Here is an 18,965-nt window from a genome sequence, read left to right as displayed (position 1 = left end):
GAAGCCTTTCCGCAAACCACTTGCGTATCGCCACGTACATGGCTACGAGGCTAAATTTCGCGTGATCTTTGACCCAGCAATCTCCATTCAAATATTACACACACACAGACAAACACTACACACACACTGTATATATATATATATATATATATTTATATATACAAATATATATTTATATATACAAATATATATTTATATATACAAATATATATTTATATATACAAATATATATTTATATATACAAATATATATATATATATACAAATATATATATATATATATATATATATATATATATATATATATATATATATATATATGTTCCAATTCCCACGTTGCTGCTTAAATGAAGCTGATATTATATACATATAAATATATGTATATATGGAACATCGTGGATAATGTTTCTCGTAAATAAAATATATATGATTTTTAATTTTTTTTCCTCCTTCACGATTGCTTACTGCATATTAAATCACGTTGATTAAAAGGTTAAATACAGACGAAAGAGAAACATACGTAATTATGGAAGCTTACGACGATAATTTCCACCTGGACAATTCTCATTTTATATTAACGAGAGATGCTTAGAACAGAAACGAAAGTTTGAATCAGTACATTAAATGGTATGGATTATACTTTTAATACACAAGGTGTTGGTCCATAATGTTATAAACTTAGCTAGTGCTGAGGTGGAAAAACAGCTAGGACAGATGACATCAGAGCAAATTGGTGTTTGGTCTCACATGGCTGGGAACGACTCTGCATCAGCTGAACCCAAGCAAACACATCAGGTCCAAGTTCATCAATGGAACTCCATTAGTTGCAACCCGTAGTAGTCCTACCTGTCAAACACTCGTCAAGCATTTCAAGGTGAAACCTACTGCGGTGCGGATCCATGGGGCATGGTTGGAGGTGGCGGTGGCATTCCGATGTTCCCTCCTAAAGCCATGCCAGGAACTCGAACATCCATCATCCCAGGCTGCAATTATTGAAGCCGACCACATTAACAAATGGGACTAATAGAGGAAACAGAACTAGTTGACGCATCTGTTTGTACGAGACTTGGCATGCATAAATGCAACACATTGCATGAGCGAAAGGGGAAGAAAAGAGTGTCGAACCTGGTAAGCATTTAGTCCTGGGATCGGAGCCATCTGACCACCTTGTGGCAGGTTGAACACACCACCAATTTGGAAGTTTTGTAACCCGCTTGTTGATGCACCCTGGATATTTGCCATAGGATTTGCAAAACCTCCAATTGCAGGAGGGATATTGCTGCTGGTAACAGAACCTGGGTTCATTTGATTAATGCCCATCATATGTGCTTGTGGCATCTGAGTTGCTGATCCTTGCATCATCTGAAGGAGAAATAATATGCATATTCATTGATAGAAGAATTTAACCACTTCTTTGCATTTCCATTGTATCCAAAAGAACGATCTGGATTAAACAAGACACCTATACATCCAATTGAATGGTCAAACATCAAATTGATGTTATCATTTATAAGCTATCTATTCGTAGGTAACCTTGCATCTCTTGTGCAAATCCTGATCATCAAAACACATACAACAAAATCAAATATCTAAACTTTTTTATCTTTTTTATACTAATTTAATGTAGCAGCAGTCTAGGGACCTAGAACCCCTCTTGTGAGTGGAAAGAAAACATGAGGTATAATACTAGATCAGTTGTGGTAAGGAAGCCCACCAAACTTGTAAATCAACCCTCCTAAAGGAGCTAGCACAAGTCAATCATGTGAGGAAGCCGGTCCATGACCTTTGAAGGTAAAGAAATGTGGTGACACAAAGCAATAAAACCTCTAAACTATAAACTTCCATGCAAACCTTTGGTAACAACATGATGTGAATAAACATTTTCCTACTTCCGGTTTTATTATGGTAGAGGTGTCAATCACAGCCTTGACCTAACCCATTTAAGATGACCCATTTCAGATTCATGAATTGGGTCTGCACAAAGAACTTCTTGACAGTTCATCAGTTAAAAGGTTTGGATCAAGCATACATTTCCTTGGAGCTATGGTTCAACTTGACCCAACCCATTAGTTATATGGGTTGGTCAGGGAATCTTAAGACATCAGAGGGTCAGATCTGTTAGGTCAGGTCACTTCCACGTTATCCCATCTCAGACCAACTCAATATACATACAAAAATATACCTCTATTAAGCATGATACTCCTTGAGTTGAAGAGATTAAATAATTACCATTGAGTTCGGGAAGGATGGAGTCATAGATGGAACCAACGAGGAAGGCATTGGCATGGATCCCGGAATTGAGGAAGGATATGAAGCTGACATTCCAAGAGGTGCAAGTGGAGGTCGGGGAGGAGGTCCATGTGGATGCGGAAGAAGTGGAGGCTGCAATTGAGGCAAGTTTGTAGAAATTGGCATCGAAGGCATTTGCTGTGAAAATGGCTGATGCTGCTGGTGAACAGGAGGAACCTGCTGGTAAACTTGCTGCTGACCAGATGCTAAAAGAGACGGATGAGGACCTGGTGGAAGAGGAGGTGCCCCAGGAGGCATGTTGCCGGGAAAAGGCTGCCTCTGTTCTCCTTGATCAGAACCGTCAATAGATGGAACAGACAAAGGCATTGCAACTCCAATACCAGGAATCGTCCCTTCGTTTCTTGATAATCCGACAGCAAATGGTCCAGGAGTCGGTGGAGGTTCTGATGCTGAGAAACCACTGGCACTACGACCTGACAGAATAGGATTTTGATCACCATAACCTGGAAAGACCATCACAGAGTTGAGTCTTAAGTTTTTACCTCATTTTTTCAATATAAAGAATCATGCACATCGATCAAATGAAAAAAAAAAATCACATAATAGCAAACAAAAAGACTTGAAAAGGGAGAGCATGACCAACCAGGAGTTTGACCAAGACTGTATTTATCACGACTAAGATCTCCAGGCCTATTTCTGCACCAAAACTTGGTTGTGTGATCATTGCTCCCACTGCAGTGATCAAGATGACAATTAGTATCAAACTAGCCATGCCCTAGTCGGACTATATTAAAAAAGCTCATAAATATACATTTTGCATAGAGATTATAAATCAGACAGCACTATAAAATGGCAATAGTACCTTTCTTAAATAGTTGTATATTAATAGAAAAGATGAGGTTATATTGATAGGACATAATAGGTCATATATCTGAACAAATAAAAGTAGGGGATTCCATATGAAGATTTACATAGTAAAGGCTCACTTAAATCATTAACAACAAATGAAAAACTCGCCAAATTATGTCTGATACCTGCAAAGTAGATAGCCGATTGGATGCCAAGCAAGATCCCACACACTGTTATCGTGTGCACTAGGTATTTCAACCTGAGGAGTTTCATGCCTGCATATCAGCAATCATAAGGGTTGAGTGACAGCTCAATATTGCTAGCAAACTACATGAACAGACATACTGATGCCATTCAGTAGGTCGATAAATAATAAATTGAATATTTTAATTAATTAGGCCTACAACTGGATATATTAAATGTAATTTTCGTAATAGTAAAGGAGAACAAAGAGGACATATGATGCCTTTTGTTACAAATTTATACAAAACTTGATTACATATAATGCCTTTTGTCATTAATTATCCAATAAAGCCAATCATATAACTTAAATAAGTGGACATGTAGAACAAGCAGGAAAGGAGAAGAAGGCAAGGAAAGGAGGTAAAGGTCTAGTCAATTACCCAACAAGCCAATGAAAGATGGACCCATCAAAGCTCCCACTAGCAAAGTACTCTTCATGGAACGGATGCCATGCCAATGCTAGCAAATCATACACCCAAAAAAGAATATGTTATTTGTCAGGAACTGAGCACATAAGAACACAAAAAGAATCCAAGGACTACTAGACTTTCATAAAAGAAAAAATAAGCTATTGGTAGAGTGAAACCTGAATGAGAATACTGCATCAATAATAAAAAGTTACAATTGAACGTGGAAAAAAGAAATTTCACCAACCAGTTACATCCTTTGTATGCCCACGAAATGATTCAAGCTCTTTCATGGATCTAATGTCATAAAGCTGAAATTCATATGCATAAGTATCATTAGTAATAAAACTAAATATCATGTGAATTGAGTATGATGCAATATGAAATTCAACTTCCTTAGTACCAAGCTCATATGCTGAAAGATATGAAATTGCACTTCAAAGACTTAAACAATAAAGGTACTATGAGCTACATTTGCTCACTATCAACAGATATAACTATATTAAGCAACTAGTGCTCTTCAGTTGCCTTATGAGAGCATATCAAGTCTTCTATCCATTAGGTTACAGTCACATTTTGTGCTACCACATCTATGAATGATGAGCATTGGTTACATATCATCACTGGATCAAATTACAGGAACAAACAACATATCTTCCACATAAAATAATTATTATCTTGAAGAAAAATGAGATAATCTGGAAGCACAATGAAGGCACATTTAAGTTGATATTTCATATATGAATATTTCGAATTTTGCAACAAAGCCCAGGTGTTACATCAATCTGTAGTTGATTAGGTTAGAAGTGTCTAATTACGTTGAATTATTTACTCTCATATATTTTTGGGTAAAATTTCATCCTTACTTTAGGTTTGCTATGTTAGCAAGTTTTCAGAGTCATGTTCTGAATCATATTAGCATCAAAGATAGCCATACTGTTTAAGAGAGCTTGGCTATTAGGATTTGTGCTAGAAAGCTTTAGGTCTCTTCAGGTAGGTTTTTAGTTGATTACAAGGTTTTGAAAGGAAAAAAAAAATCCTTCACCAGAGATCTTTTAGTTTCATGGGACTTAAGTCAGTCAGAGAACTTGTCTATAAAAATTGGTGCTTTCTTAATGTAATATAACAGTTTCTCCAGGCTGTTTATCATTGACTATCGTCTCTCTTCTTCTAGTATGTTTTATACTTCCTCTCTTCCAAAATTTCTCCTTCCACATATTTCCACTCTGAGATATTAAACACACATCCTGGATGGAATTCACCAACAAACACGTTGTCCTGGATGGCTGGATGAATTTCACCAACAAATACACACTTGGCCATGACATGTACAGAGGCCCTCAGTCTACAAGTCTGACAAACAACACAATGAAGTCAATACCAAAGTAATCTATTAGTATGTACTCAAAATCTGATTCCAAGTTCTAATACTGCAAAATTCATCAGGACCTATAGCTCATCAAATAAAATCACTGTATCTATCGGCTATATATCCACCAACTTTTTTAGCAAGAGGATAAGGGTTATGCCCTAAGGTCCAACAACATAAAGAACCTACTAAAAAGAATTAAAAGAAGAGAATCCAATAAAGTTATATCTCAGTAAAACTGTGAGCAAGCTGCAAAACTGATGCTTCCAACATAATCACAAAATGTTAGTCCAAAGAAGACAAATCTACATCTCATTGCTTTCTTGACAAATATCATTAAGCAAAGACCTGATCACGCCACATGGCATGCATGTATCTCATGCTTTAAGGCTTCAATTCCGGCAACTGCCAATCCATGTGAATAAATAAGTCTGTAATTTCCGGTCGAAAATCTAAAATTCAATGTTGCAGGTTAGGTACTACAAAGTGATATTGTTAGAAGCAGAATTGCATCATGAAACACCAAGGACCTCTGGTTTAGATAAACCCAGTAGTAAGTTGTATATCATAAGATGCTTCCTTAAAACCTTAAATGGTTTACAAATGATAAAAGCAATGAGAAATACGAGTTAGCTGAATCTAGACAATTAACGAACAAGAACATTTCATCTACAAATGACCAATTATTTTTATGCAAGTCTGTACACTGTCCTATTTCCCCGACATGCCAAAGATTTAACAGATCATAAACAAAATTTATTACCATATGAACAAACAATTAAAATTAGATAAGTGTGATTCTCAACAAGTCAATGTGACCTGACATGTGAAAGAATTAATAGATCATAAATAGAGTTCATCAATATGTGAACAAACAATTAAATTGGATATTGCATACTGAATTTGACTAAAAAAAAAGAAGCCAAAAGAATAACTGTTGAAAACTCCACATGGGAATACAAACAAACTGGACAAGATACAAAGCTAATCAAACAAACTTAAATAAATTCATGAATCATATTGGGTTAAACAAACAAGAAAAACAAACAGAATTATGTTTTTGCATAAAATCAGAAAAAGTAACAGCGCAGAATTCTAGAATAAATTGCAACAAGTTAGTAAAAAGATTATGTTCAAAGCAAGTCCAGAAAAGACAAGTTGCCAACCTTGATTATCTGATCCTTAGAAGCAGTCAGCACCCAGTTACCATTCTGGTTCCACTTAACACAAAGTACAGTATTTTTATGACCATGGCTGCAGATAAGACTCACTAATTAACCATAAAGTTATGGCATATGTGAACACAACAGAATTAAACTGTACTTACAATGAACACAGCTCTTTCCCTGTTTTTGCATCCCACAGTTTGATAAGATTGTCTTTACCCCCTGCCAAAACAAGATGAAAAATAACACATTTTTTTACGAAAATCAGACCGATAAAAAGAGCACATACTACTAGGTCACAAACCTGACACAAGTAAGGATTTTGTTGGGTGCCAGTCAACACTTTTGACATCCCAACCATGGCCTGCCTGAGTTCAAAGCACAAACAAAGAAATCTAAGGTTATTTAAAGTGACCACAAATTATATCATGTGCCAAATACTTCAATACCACTCCAGAAAATACCATCCAGTAGATGAGTACTACTGATATTATATGGTATACATCCATATTACTCTGAAGAAAAACATTCAAAATATACATATACTAAGAGTGGTGATATATGCTAGTATGTTCAGTATACCACAAAATGGTATGAGATTGGACCGGTAGGTAAATTTCGGTACTTAGGTTCATAATTGTCCTACTCCATTAAACACAAGATTGAGATTATATAACACAAATCGCTTACCAATTGAAGTAGCAAACATAAAAAAATATCATCATAAAACAAATGAAAAATACATCTAGTAAACAAAGAAATGTTTGGTTGGAAGGGTAAGCATGCATAGATTAGCCCTCCCTAAACCAACGTCAGCGGGAACCTCATGCACTGGGCCATCCTTTCTTAACAAAAAAGAAAATGAAGCCAAAATGAAAGAATGAGTGAATTCTAAGTAAAAGCAAACCTGGTCCTAGGGAATTCAAATTCACTTGGACCAATAAGTAGTGTGAGCCGAGACCAGAACCAACCCATTACAGATGGTCATGTTTGCGACTCCTTGTGAATTGCATCCCCTTTGCGTTGTCGCTTGCCGCCCACCTGTTGTCGCACTCGCACATCCACCTGGGATGTCCCTCCATCGCCTGCAGACCTAACCCAACACACCCTCATTTGCAGAACTCCTCTTCCTCCTCATCCACTGCCTATTCTTTCTCCTCCTACTTATTTCTTCTTCTTCCTTCCCCCCCTTATTTTTCCCAGCAAAACAGTACCATGGCACATGCTAGCAAATTGGATGTTGGCACATGGCTATGAACCAAACCCATACTGGTCCCACCATTGAACGGTATGGGTCCAGTACATTGAAATTTCATAACCACAAGAATGATCAATACCAACTTGTGCAAAGTGCGTTGTTCAAGGACACTAAGAAACACATCCTACTTAATTGGGTACTCAAGACCTTAACTAGCACCAAAGCCCACACCATATAGGCAAGCTATGATAAGATCAATACTTGGGTGTGCTACCATCTCTATCTCAAGAGATTCGATTTTTTCAGCCTCTAGTAGGTGGGAATAAAAGACATGGAAAACAGACATATGAAGATCAACAAGTAAAATAAATTGGCAAGAAACAAAAAAAATAAACTAAAGCTGGTAATAGATTAGACACATTACCAGTTAAAGATCTCTCTTCCTGGCACCTAGCAAAGTCCCAGACCTTAACAGTAGTATCGTCTGAGCAAGAACAGAATTTCAAATCTGTTCTACAAAAACTGTTCAACAAAAAGTAAACCAAATAAATTAAGACATCCATACAAACAAACAAAAAAATGGTAAAACACAACCTCAAGTCCCGGACCGATTCTTTGTGGGCAGTTTTGTTTGCCTTAACATTGTTCATGTTACTCTGCCAGTACCTGAGTAACATTTTCGAAGGCAAATGTTTTCTAAGGTATTAATATACCGAAAAAAGTAGGTGTCAATCAAACAATAACAAAGAATATATAATATGACAAAGCCATTACTTGATTGCACCACCATCATCCCCAGTAACCATCCAATTGTCGTTGTGACTCCAAATCATTGACCTGATTGCATTATCATGAGCCTACAGTAAAAAAAAAGGAGTTAGGAACTAGTCAAGTTTATTTGTGAATCATAAAAGCCAGACATAGTAAATACCTGAAGAATCATTTCAAAATTGAAAGATTGTCCATTCCATAGAGTAAATTCACCACTCTGTGATCCCGTGATGAGACGACGCCCAGTAGGGGTCCACTTCATCCCAAAAAGAATAAAAAGCACAAAAATCAATTAAGAAAAACAGATATTCATTGAATATCAACTTTATGAACAAAGCACTTGTAAAAATAAGACATCTTGTGAATGAGAAAATACAAAGAGAAACACACCATTCAGTACAAAGGCATAGAGTCAAAAGCAGGAAACATAAATTAATAAATAACTGAAAGTCAGCAGCAGGCCAGACTCCGCAACCATTCAAATGTTTTTAGATTTTCACTCTCTTTGTTCAAGCCAGAAATCTTGAAACTGAATACAAGTCCATCATAGAATCCTGGCTCATCTACCATCGAACTTCTATCAGATGCAACAGCAAACTGTGAGTCCAATTTCCATAGATATTCAGGTTCTGTATCACATTAATGGGACAAAGGCTTCCCATTACAACTTACTGAACTTTTGACAGAAGGCATGAAGAAATAGTAGTCCAGTGGTTGATGGTCCATTCTGAAAATATATTCAGCACAATTATATAGTATTGTTTATTTGATAATGGCCTCCTGCCCTACCTTTAAAGCTGTGCGAGAAGAAATAGTCTAAGCAAATACTGGAAATTAAAAATAAACAGTTACTCCCTGCAGTCAAGGTAAAATCAATGTGTCCAAACACAGCAGCCACTCTATCATCATACTAGCCTCAATCTAACCCAAACCTAAAATCCTGAAGCCAAGACTTGTCTTGATAGATTTAAGTTCAAAAATGTCATTGCTTTCAGGGAAACCTAACCCAAAATGCAACATATTTTCAAAGAGACCAGTATGCTGTTCTCAAGCATCAATGGTTTAACCACTTGATGGAACATAACCAGGCAACTAGGGTGTTCAAGTCTTAATAGATTAAAGTTCAAAATGTCATTTGCTTGCAGGGAAACCTAATCTAATATTAAGTGCAATGGTTTTTTTTCAAAAAGACCAGCATGTCAATCTTGAGCACCAATGTTTAACGACTTGATGGAACAAAACCAGGCAACAAGAGCGTTCTTACTGTAAACAATTATGACATTTTTTTTAGAAAAGTAAAGAAGATATATATAAAATGAATGGCATGTAGTAGTTGAATATGTTTTGTGGCATGAAAGATCTAAAAGATAAGAACTAAAGACATACATCGAGAACTCAACACAAATAATCAGCATCAAAGTAGACGGTGAAACAACAAAAAAAGCTGCATTAACCACGTAAAACACATAATCAGCATAAAAGTAGAAGATGATACAGAAGAAAAGATACATTGGCAACTAAACACAAATAATCAGCATATAGGTTGAAGGTGAGACAACAAAACTGCAAAAGACTAACCAAAACTTATTTTAATTGCTAGCCAAAAAGGATAAAATGACTTGAAATTCTTGCAACTTACCAAGACCCTATTAATGGAACACCTATTTTTGTTTGTTGAAGCATGAACAAATTTGGCAGCAAAACTTATGGATGGGTTATCTGCATATGCAGCTGTTGGTAAGATCTGCACAAATAAACAACATCAGCAACTCAACTATATGCAGGACTTTTCAGATAGACTAACATGACAATTCCATGTTGGATGAATATAGAATTCCTACAATTTTGTCTAATTTTTTTAGTGAACTACTGAATTGGTTCCGCCAACATTTGTATCATTCCACCTGTTTGTGTCCACACATCATGCGGCTCGAGGACTGATTCCACCCAATGACTTCTATTTTATTTCAAAGAAGCTTCTGGTTTCCCCTTTTTAAGGAACGAGTACTTTCCCACCAAGATTGGTCATACATTAAACCCAGACCATGAAGTTATTTGAAGATTGAATAAATCAAGCTCAAGCAGCATGCAGTTAAACAAGAGAAATGTATCATGTCCTATGAATAAAAAAGAAAAAGCATAATGAATAAGCAAAAAAAAAAAGATAAAATCACGAAGAAACTAACCAAATTAGTTCTACTACATACTCGATTGTAATTCAATTACCAATACAATTAAAGTTCCAAATTATTGGAAAAATCAAATTACTAACATCCAAGACTGCAGCTGGAGTAGGTTGCAGTGCAGTTCTGTCCCCAACATCTCGCTGCCACATACGAACCTGCAAATGATGATATATTAGCAAAAAAAGGCCTCTGACCACTAGAATTCCACAAGAAAAGATCACCCAGAAGATACACTCAATGCACAAGCCTGGCAACTTGCACCAGTACAGTTTGTTATTTCACAAACTGTGATACCATATCTGAGAATTGCAAAACCAGGTAGGAATCTAGACCTAGTGGTCAAATGACTACCTTTCAATTTTGATATTCTTTGAAGGTTCATTAATTTTAGTTCAAAGCATCTTACAATGTCTAGAAAAAAGGAAAGAAACAAATAACAAGTCTAGATACTTCAACAGTGAACAATCCTAGATTTGAAGGCTCTTTCATCTTTCTAAGCTGAAAATAATTTAACCACATGCTGTAATGTAAAAACAGTGAAGCACATGCATGAGAATGCTTAAACAACTCTCTCAACAAAACATTTCAATTTGCAGAATAAAATTAATTTGCAGTAAAATAAAAGCTAATTCCTACCAAGCATAACAATATAAACCATGACAAAAAAGGAGTCGACCTACCAAGAAATACCACCATCATGGAATAACAAAACATGAAAAAGATGCAATATCAACAAATTTTATATCTTTTCTGGTAATGTATTAGTTCCTTCAATGTGGTACAAGACCCATAAAAAATATGATATAATGAAAGCCAATAAACAGACAAATAATCAACAATGGAATTTGCAATTTATCACATTTCAGATATACAATGAAAGTAACCTGCATATATCGAACAACTGTGCTTGTATAATCCACAGCACGCCGTTGGACAACCTTTCGCATTCTTCTAGCAGCAAAACTATCTCCATATGCTGCAATTTTAGAATAAGCTCAGATCATATATGACATTGTGACTCGAATACTAAATCAACTAAGACCTAACTTCTAACTTAAAACTAACCCTGAACCTTCAAAAAATTTCATGAAGTAGATAGTAAACACCAAAAGATAGTAGAACTTCAGTAAAGATCCGTAAACACCACGGAGTTAAAGTGAACCAAGTGTGCCACTCAATAACTACCAGTGTAATGAGAATCCCTAAAATAGGTGATGTGATAATGTCTTGGTTGAAACAGATAGGACTGACAGGCAAAACTTAAAATTTTAGTCGGGGGCCAATTCTGGTAAACAGCAAGGTCGGGACAGTACCAATATGATCCAATGCACCAAGTGCAAGGTATGAATCAATGATGGTCAGAACTAGCGAGACCACTGCAAGCAGAAAGGAAAAAAGAGAGAGAAAAAAAAGAGAAAGGGGTAGAGGGAGAAAAAAAAGGTGGCGATGTGGATAAGCAGCAGCAGCGAGAACGGGGATGTGGCAGCAACATACAAAGAAAAGGGAAAGAAAGAAAGAGAAAGAAATAGATTGGGTTATCAAAGCACAATGGGTATTGAACCTGAGCAGTAAGCCAAGGAGGAATCGGATGAGGAGTAGAGGGGTGATGTGGTTGAGCGGCAAAGAAGAGGATGGTGTCAACCGAAAGGTGGCAGCAATGCAGGAGAAACACCAGCAACAGAAGAAAGAAGAGAAAGAAAAAACAAATGTTAAAAGGATGATGGGTACTGCTAGGCCTGGTGCCATAAGGTTATCAAGCAGTTTGCTCGGTTTTGAACCGAAATGGAAAAAATTGTCTGATTTACCTACCAGTCGACCATCAAACCTGTGAAAATTGATCCATGCCAACAGGTACGATTAAGACTTTACTACATGCTGACCAGCACAACATTGTCCCTGATGAAATCAATATGACACAACAAATGCTCAAAAAAGAAAGCCTTTCTCATCAATTTCACCCAAATTGCTCTAGTGACTCTGACAGGATATTCCCTTCTTGTCCTATGACCCAACACAACTCAAATCCAACCAACTACCACTAACTAGTTCTCAAGTCTCAACTCCCCCGTCATCGTCTGGAAGCAAAACACCTCTGATCGACAAAGGTACCAACTCTCTTCGAGCCAGCTTGACAAAGCATAGTTTGACATACCAGATCTACATTAGTATCACTTTTGGTAATTTCTCTGTCTTATTATCAAAAATCAGTAGAAATTGGCCGCCTTTCTCCAATTCTAGCACATACTCAAAAGAAAGAAGACGGGGAAGGGAAGAGTAGAAATAGAAGAAACCAGAGAAGAAAAGACAAAGGAAACACAAATTAGAGATGTTGTTACCATCATATTTACGAAACAGAGGACAGAGTATTCTCAAGAAAACAGTGGTATCATCACAAACAAGGAAGATGTCAAGGTTTTCAAGGCCAATCAAGAATCTCATGGATGTTATCTTCAAATAAATTTCTTCTTTATTTGTATTTGGATCAATGACACTTCACTTCCGAGGTGATTATAGAAGAAATAAGTTCACAATGGGATCCATCGTTATCTTCAAAGCTACAGCTGAATAAGCTTTGAATCTTTTCATTATATAATAGTAACTTACTAATAACATTTCTGTATAATGTAATAAAAAAATTTCTAATAGATTATACTTGTTAACCCCATTGATAGATGTAGAAAGATTGTTGCATCAGCACCCATACCAAAGTGTTGAACTCAAGAGGAAACATATATACCTTCAGGTGGACTTACATTGACAAGGCCACTCTGAACCTCATAGGAGAAGTAATCTTCAGGCATATTAATTGTGACACTAATTACCCGTCTTCTTAGCTCTCTTGGATTTCCTTATTGTTAACTTCTCATCGACCTAGACGAAGTGACAGGTTAATTGGCTTAGCCATTTAAGAGCATATTTTCCTGGGTGTTTCTGGTCCCAAGTTGTGTAATCATAGGTCAGAAGCTTATCCCAAGTTCTTGGATATGCTTAAGCACACAGCCCGTCTTTTCATTGTCATCATAATTTCGTTAAATTCCCAACCTGGGTATGATATGCCTGCATTTTTCCCATGATTCCATAAAAAAATGTTAAGGTTTCAAAAGCCAAGTAGAAAGAAGCATGACCTATCGTAGGGCAGTAACAAAACAGTCATTTCTACATGCATTTGGATCCTTCATCTATAACTCCCAAGCCCGATCGTCCGTCCAATAACTAGTATTACAATTTTCTCCACACACAAAATTCCATGGTTTGCTTTCAATGTGGGGTTCAATAAGTTCAGTGGTTGGTGGACACGATAGAGCGACACCAAATCTAGAAATAAAACAAACTAAAAGTCAAGAACATTCCGATATCTTGCTATCAAACCATCCTATACACCGAAATCATCAACGCCAAACCCAAAAGTCAATAAAAAATCGCATTCGGTAACTAAGGCTAGAAGAGAACTCGAGCGCATAGACTGGTAACCCAAGAAGAGATGACTTAGACAGCGAAAAAGAACAAAGAGCAAGAATTAGTGGTCACGATTTCCGGAAAGTGGAGAGAGGGGGCTCCTTTACTGCCCCGCTCGGGTCGTACCTTCGTAAGGGGCCGGCGGGCGAGGGAAATCCGGCGCTAGATTGGTGGACGACGCCGACGGCTGCCGTGAAGGAGGAGGCGGTGCGCGGGAAAACTCGGGGTTGTGCGGCTGCTCGCCATACATCATCTTCGTCCGGATTCCACACCCTAACCCTAATCCCGATCGAATCGAAGGTCCACCGGGTTTAGGGTTTGGAAAAAGGAAGCGACAATATAGCTGGGTGGCGCTCCTAATGGGAGCCAACGAGTCGGGCCTCGAGACTTTTGGGAACCCCTTGCTAATTGACTGAACGGAACCATTATATTTCGAGCGCGGCGTGTCCCACGCGTCAGATTAGAGAACGCCACGTCATCCGATAATATACACGGCGTTTAATTATGCCTCCTGATTGGGTCGGGCTGCAAAAAAAACTTATCAATACCTTTAAAAAAAAACTTGCAAACACCTAAAAATTCAAACTTAAAACCTCCCAACACGCGCGGGGAAAACTCGGGGTTGTTCTATTTTAGATACCTAAAAATTTAAGATCAAATATTTTAAAAAAAATCTTAAGTTTTGAAAAAATTTTATAAACCATCTTCATTTCCAAAAAAATTTCAGAGAGTACTCTTTTTTATATAAAAAAATTACTTTACATCTATTTTCATATTTCATTATCTTTTTTTTAATATATGTTTTAATTTGTAACTTAGTAAACAAATAACTATGTGTCATGGTCCGAGTATGATGAACTAACTGATCAATAACTCAATTTTAGTTCTTCAATCACGGACCAAAATACTTAAACGGAAGTCAACATAGTATACTCATCAGGTCCTTATAAGCTAATCATACATATTGTCCACTTTCAATACGGGACTAATGGGATGTTACATATTTTTTATCGAAAAATACTGTACTATCATTTTACGTCGAAGTTCGATGAACGTAACATACATTCCTGTTCCAGATGCGATGGTATTAAAAAAATAAATAAATCGAGTCAATTTGACTAAGACAATTTGATAATCAAATTTGATCATATCAAACATATGATAATACAATGTCACATGAAAATCGACCACAATAAGTCTCACAAAAATATTACGGTGAATCAAACAAAGAAACTGTATGTATGAAACCATATAGTTTCTTACTTAGAACAGACACACACACAGGCCATCGCTTTGTCTTCTTAGAACACCAACAACCATACTTTATTACTGACGACGATATGATATATAGCTTCTTGGTTCTTATTTTACGGACTTCATTAATGGCGATTGGATTCAGATTAACGGAGGGAGGCTAAGCCACGTAGATGCCGAGTGCATCGAGGTATAAGCCCGAGCGACCGGTGAAGCCAACGATCCTTCTGCCAGGTGCCTCCAAGGTGAACGCGACTCCCTCTTCGCGGCCGAACGGGCCGTACGTGCGCTTGTTGCTGACGAAGGTCAGCGACCTCAGGATGGAGACGCCATAGAACTCGCCGTAGTGACCTCTTATGGATCTCAAGGATTCATCATCATCCAGGTTGAACTACACAAGCCGGCCATATAATGATCAGATGAGTTAAGTAGAAGTAGAAGTAGCAGCAGTCTGCAACCATGGGTGGGTATCGTAGCTTTACCTCGGACAACTGCCCTCCTCCTCCGCCCCACTGGTCGGTCCACACGTCTCCGCCGTTGCGCCGGTACATGATTTTGATTGCATCAATTGCATGTCCATGACGAAGCTGCACCTTCAAGATGCGGTTGCCAGCGCTGATGTCCATGTCTCTCTGACCGCCTCCGCCGCCTCCACAGGGCCCCAAACGAGACGTCCCGGCCTACAAGAAACATGGATCTGATCATTAACCACACAACGCATGACTTAAGAGGAGTGTCTCTTACCATGTTTCAACAAGCTTGAAGGTGAATGGTTTTCCCTTGCGGAGTTGATGACAAAGGAATGAAGCTTACATGCATATATATATCTATATATAGGCATTGGAATTCCCAAGTCTTGCATCAGCAACACTTCATTCGCCGGAAGGTGGATGGTTGATGTGAATAATTAACTAAGACGCAGCCAAATTTTTTGGGCGTCTTTGGCTGTTGACTTGTGCATGATGTTCAATACAAAATGACTTGGATGCCCTGACTTGATCTAATACAACTTATAAAATGAAGCTCAAGAATTAGTCGTCGTTGACAGTCTCCTTCCAATCCAATCCATGGAGGATATATGTTGAGATCACGTCTTACTCGTATGCACATCGACAACATTGTGGCAGAAAGCAACTAAAAAACTATTATGTCATCTCGATCATTCCGTTTGCCATCATCAACGTTTATCCATGATGGTCGTCTAATAGTAACCTAACGGAGGAAGAATTCAAGATTCCCTTTGCCGGTCTCGTGGCCGACCTTTGAAACCACTCTCGTTATTTTCTTTTCTTATAGACATTTGAGATGTGGAAAGAGATGGATTCATTCAAGAGAAATTTTCAAACCCGCGTGTGCTCAACTTGGGAATATATATTTATATCGATATTTTATATTTCATTTTTCCTTTTCCTTGTGGATGGTTGGCAACTGTCGGCCTCGATTTTCACTGTGATTCTTTGTTCTATTTCGAAGACATGTTCTTAAAATTCTAAATAGAAAGAATTCTAAAAAAAAAATTATAACTTTAGGTTTCTCCCGCAAACCATCCCAAGTTTGAAAAAAAATTTCAGAATATTTTTTTAAAATAATTATTTTGCCCATGTTGATCATCGCCCTCCGCTTGGCCACACCTCTATTCTATACTTGACAGCCTCACTTGTTAGCATTCATCATCATCAATTGTGGCCCTAGTGCAAGGAAAGAGGGATTGATCATCGATCCTCGCGTGAGGAATGAGGGGTTGACTGTCGACCCTTGTGTGGCTCTTGCATCGACGATTATCGATGAGAGAGGAGGGAGAGGAGTTCGAATAGAGAGAAGGCAATGACGAATTCAATGGGTAGGGAGAAGGCAATGACATATCCGATCAGGAGAGGGAAGGCCAGCAAGGTCCATTGAGGCGACATGGTCCTCATGTCCCCTCCTACCTCGCGCAAGAACCACCATGGCGAGGGCCAATGGGTCGGGCAACTAAGCGTGAGTGGAGGTGTGGTTAGGGCTAGAGCTACAGAGAAATTTTTTTCAATGTTATAAGGATAAAATAATCTTTTCATATAGCCATAGACGTTCTGTGAAATTTTTTTGAACATGATGTATTCTATAGGAGAAACCCAAAGTTAGGGATTTTTTTTTTAGAATTTACCCATAAAAATATTTAAATATAGACTATATTTAAATATTAAATTTAGAAATGACTAAATTATTAAATATTTTAAATTATTTTAAATTCTTATAATCATAATGAGTTTTAAAATATTTTTATGTTATTTATTGTTTTAACTAAGTAGTTTTTTTTAGAAAAAAAAAAGAAAAGTTATTACTTTAAAGATATAAAAAAATCCATCACCTACTCAAAGAGAGGTCAAGCACTTGGTTGATTTTGTATAAGTCGTATAATAGTTATGTATTTATTTACAAAGAGTTAGCCTCCCTGAAAGCTTCCGAGGTCTCTTAAGATTATGTAAAAGAAAAGACAAGTTAGTTGAAGTATTAAACTTGAAATTCTATAAGTAGATATTTTAACAAGCAATTGATAAGTAATGCAAAATTACTTTAAGAGCTTGCTTGATATGGTTGTATCGAAAATGACTTGTTGGTATTATTTTTGGATAATTTTGCTTGTACATAGTGATTACACATATATTATATTTACGAGTCTAAAATTATTACAAAACTCATTTAAAATAGGATTGTCAAATCTATTACAATCTCCTTATATGCTACATAAGTCATAAATAAAATTTAAAATCATAATATTAACAAACGTTACGTCAAACATCTTCCATACGATTATCCATGATCCTATGACCCATTGTTCTTTATGAGAAAAATCACATCTGCTATTTCTTATAGAACTACTCATTTAGTTTAGATGCTAGTTTCTCTCTTTGAATAAATACACTAAATTATATTTGGTGAATTTTTGCAACAGTGACATAGCTTCTCTAATGATATTAAGTCATTTTCAAGGCTGAAAGATCTCTTTTTGAAGATTTTCATAATCAATTGTGCATTTGTTTCGATGACCTTTTTTTCACAAATAGAAATAAAAATATATTACTTCATAAAAGATACAATATATGTCTCAGCATATGGCCAAGCCTCTCTACAAAAAGTAAAATTATGGTTTATGCTGCCTAATCGTAAGAAGCAAATAGATCCTTGATGCATGGCTCCAATCTAAGAAGGAAGAGAGGGGGAAATCGGAATGACAATATCATCTGATGAAGGTCCAACAATATGTGCCAAAGGTACCTCTTGTAATGACCCCTAATAGTGTCGGTTCCATGTAGCCTTCGGTTTGAACTAAGGTCCAACAAAAAAAATTGTCACTTTATCGTTTTAGCGAGACTTGGTCATGTGTTAGAGATAATTGTGTTTTAAGTAATAGAATTAGACTTTTTTTCTGAAGAAAAAAAAAGAAAAATTTTTGAAGAAAAAAAATTAGAATTTTTTTTAGAGCCCACGAACTTTAAAAAATTATTAGATATTTTTTTTTTCCTTTCAAAATGATCATTCGTGCATGGGCTAATCTCATTAGTCGTCCTTTTCTATGCACATGAGGACTAGTTTTATTGGCCTCCCCTCTTTCTTTCCTTAGTCGTCTATGTCTTTGTGCACGAGACTAAGCGAACCACCTCCCTCCTCTCCCTTGGCCTCTTGTGCATTCCATGCAAAGGGGTAACGACGAAGGCGGTGCAAGAAGGAGACAACAATGGTAGCGACTAAGGTAGTGGTAAAATAATCATTTTATGTAGTTATGAAAAAAATATATAATGACATACTTATCCAATCATAATAAATGCGTCTCTAGTAA

The 18,965-nt window shown here is 36.9% G+C and overlaps 2 protein-coding genes across 4 annotated transcripts; both read right to left on the bottom strand.

Annotated features, from left to right (window-relative positions):
- Positions 1–595: 595 nt before the first annotated feature.
- On the bottom strand, positions 596–14,290 carry LOC135636637 (flowering time control protein FY-like). 3 transcript variants are annotated; one of them, XM_065148508.1, is made up of 20 exons: positions 14,021–14,286; positions 11,323–11,414; positions 10,525–10,593; positions 9,892–9,996; positions 8,413–8,508; positions 8,256–8,338; positions 8,076–8,147; positions 7,906–8,003; positions 6,588–6,647; positions 6,445–6,505; positions 6,284–6,371; positions 3,996–4,059; positions 3,722–3,800; positions 3,284–3,373; positions 2,893–2,981; positions 2,466–2,752; positions 2,229–2,381; positions 1,125–1,361; positions 846–982; positions 596–771 (listed from the first exon to the last, which is right to left on the bottom strand). In XM_065148508.1, the coding sequence occupies exons 1-19, from the start codon at positions 14,145–14,147 to the stop codon at positions 881–883; spliced, it is 2,052 nt and encodes a 683-aa protein (XP_065004580.1). In that variant the 5' UTR covers positions 14,148–14,286; the 3' UTR covers positions 596–771; positions 846–880. The 3 variants fall into 3 exon arrangements, with proteins under 3 accessions (XP_065004580.1, XP_065004579.1, XP_065004581.1); XM_065148507.1 differs by having other exon boundaries at positions 2,229–2,752; XM_065148509.1 differs by having other exon boundaries at positions 596–982; positions 2,229–2,752; positions 14,021–14,290.
- Positions 14,291–15,007: 717 nt separating this feature from the next.
- Positions 15,008–15,942, bottom strand: LOC135635061 (jacalin-related lectin 19-like). The gene is made up of 3 exons (XM_065145883.1): positions 15,893–15,942; positions 15,631–15,828; positions 15,008–15,539 (listed from the first exon to the last, which is right to left on the bottom strand). The coding sequence occupies exons 1-3, from the start codon at positions 15,893–15,895 to the stop codon at positions 15,309–15,311; spliced, it is 432 nt and encodes a 143-aa protein (XP_065001955.1). The 5' UTR covers positions 15,896–15,942; the 3' UTR covers positions 15,008–15,308.
- Between the last annotated feature and the right edge of the window lie 3,023 nt (positions 15,943–18,965).

The sequence above is a fragment of the Musa acuminata genome, chromosome BXJ3-4 (assembly GCF_036884655.1).
Source record: "Musa acuminata AAA Group cultivar baxijiao chromosome BXJ3-4, Cavendish_Baxijiao_AAA, whole genome shotgun sequence".
Classification (NCBI taxonomy): Eukaryota; Viridiplantae; Streptophyta; class Magnoliopsida; order Zingiberales; family Musaceae; genus Musa; species Musa acuminata.
This window is presented reverse-complemented; position numbering and strand designations above follow the sequence as displayed.

Bases quoted from the DNA above. Each gene is read 5' to 3' on its own strand.
- LOC135636637 (XM_065148509.1), bottom strand. From the start codon at position 14,147: ATGATGTATGGCGAGCAGCCGCACAACCCCGAGTTTTCCCGCGCACCG. The intron at 8,004-8,075 runs GTTGTGTTTTAC...TTTGTTGAACAG, and splicing joins GAATCGGTCCGGGACTTGAG to TTTTTGTAGAACAGATTTGA. The intron at 2,982-3,283 runs GTATCAGACATA...TGATCACTGCAG, and splicing joins ATCGGCTATCTACTTTGCAG to TGGGAGCAATGATCACACAA.
- LOC135635061 (XM_065145883.1), bottom strand. The intron at 15,540-15,630 runs GTAAAGCTACGA...CGGCTTGTGTAG, and splicing joins GAGGAGGGCAGTTGTCCGAG to TTCAACCTGGATGATGATGA.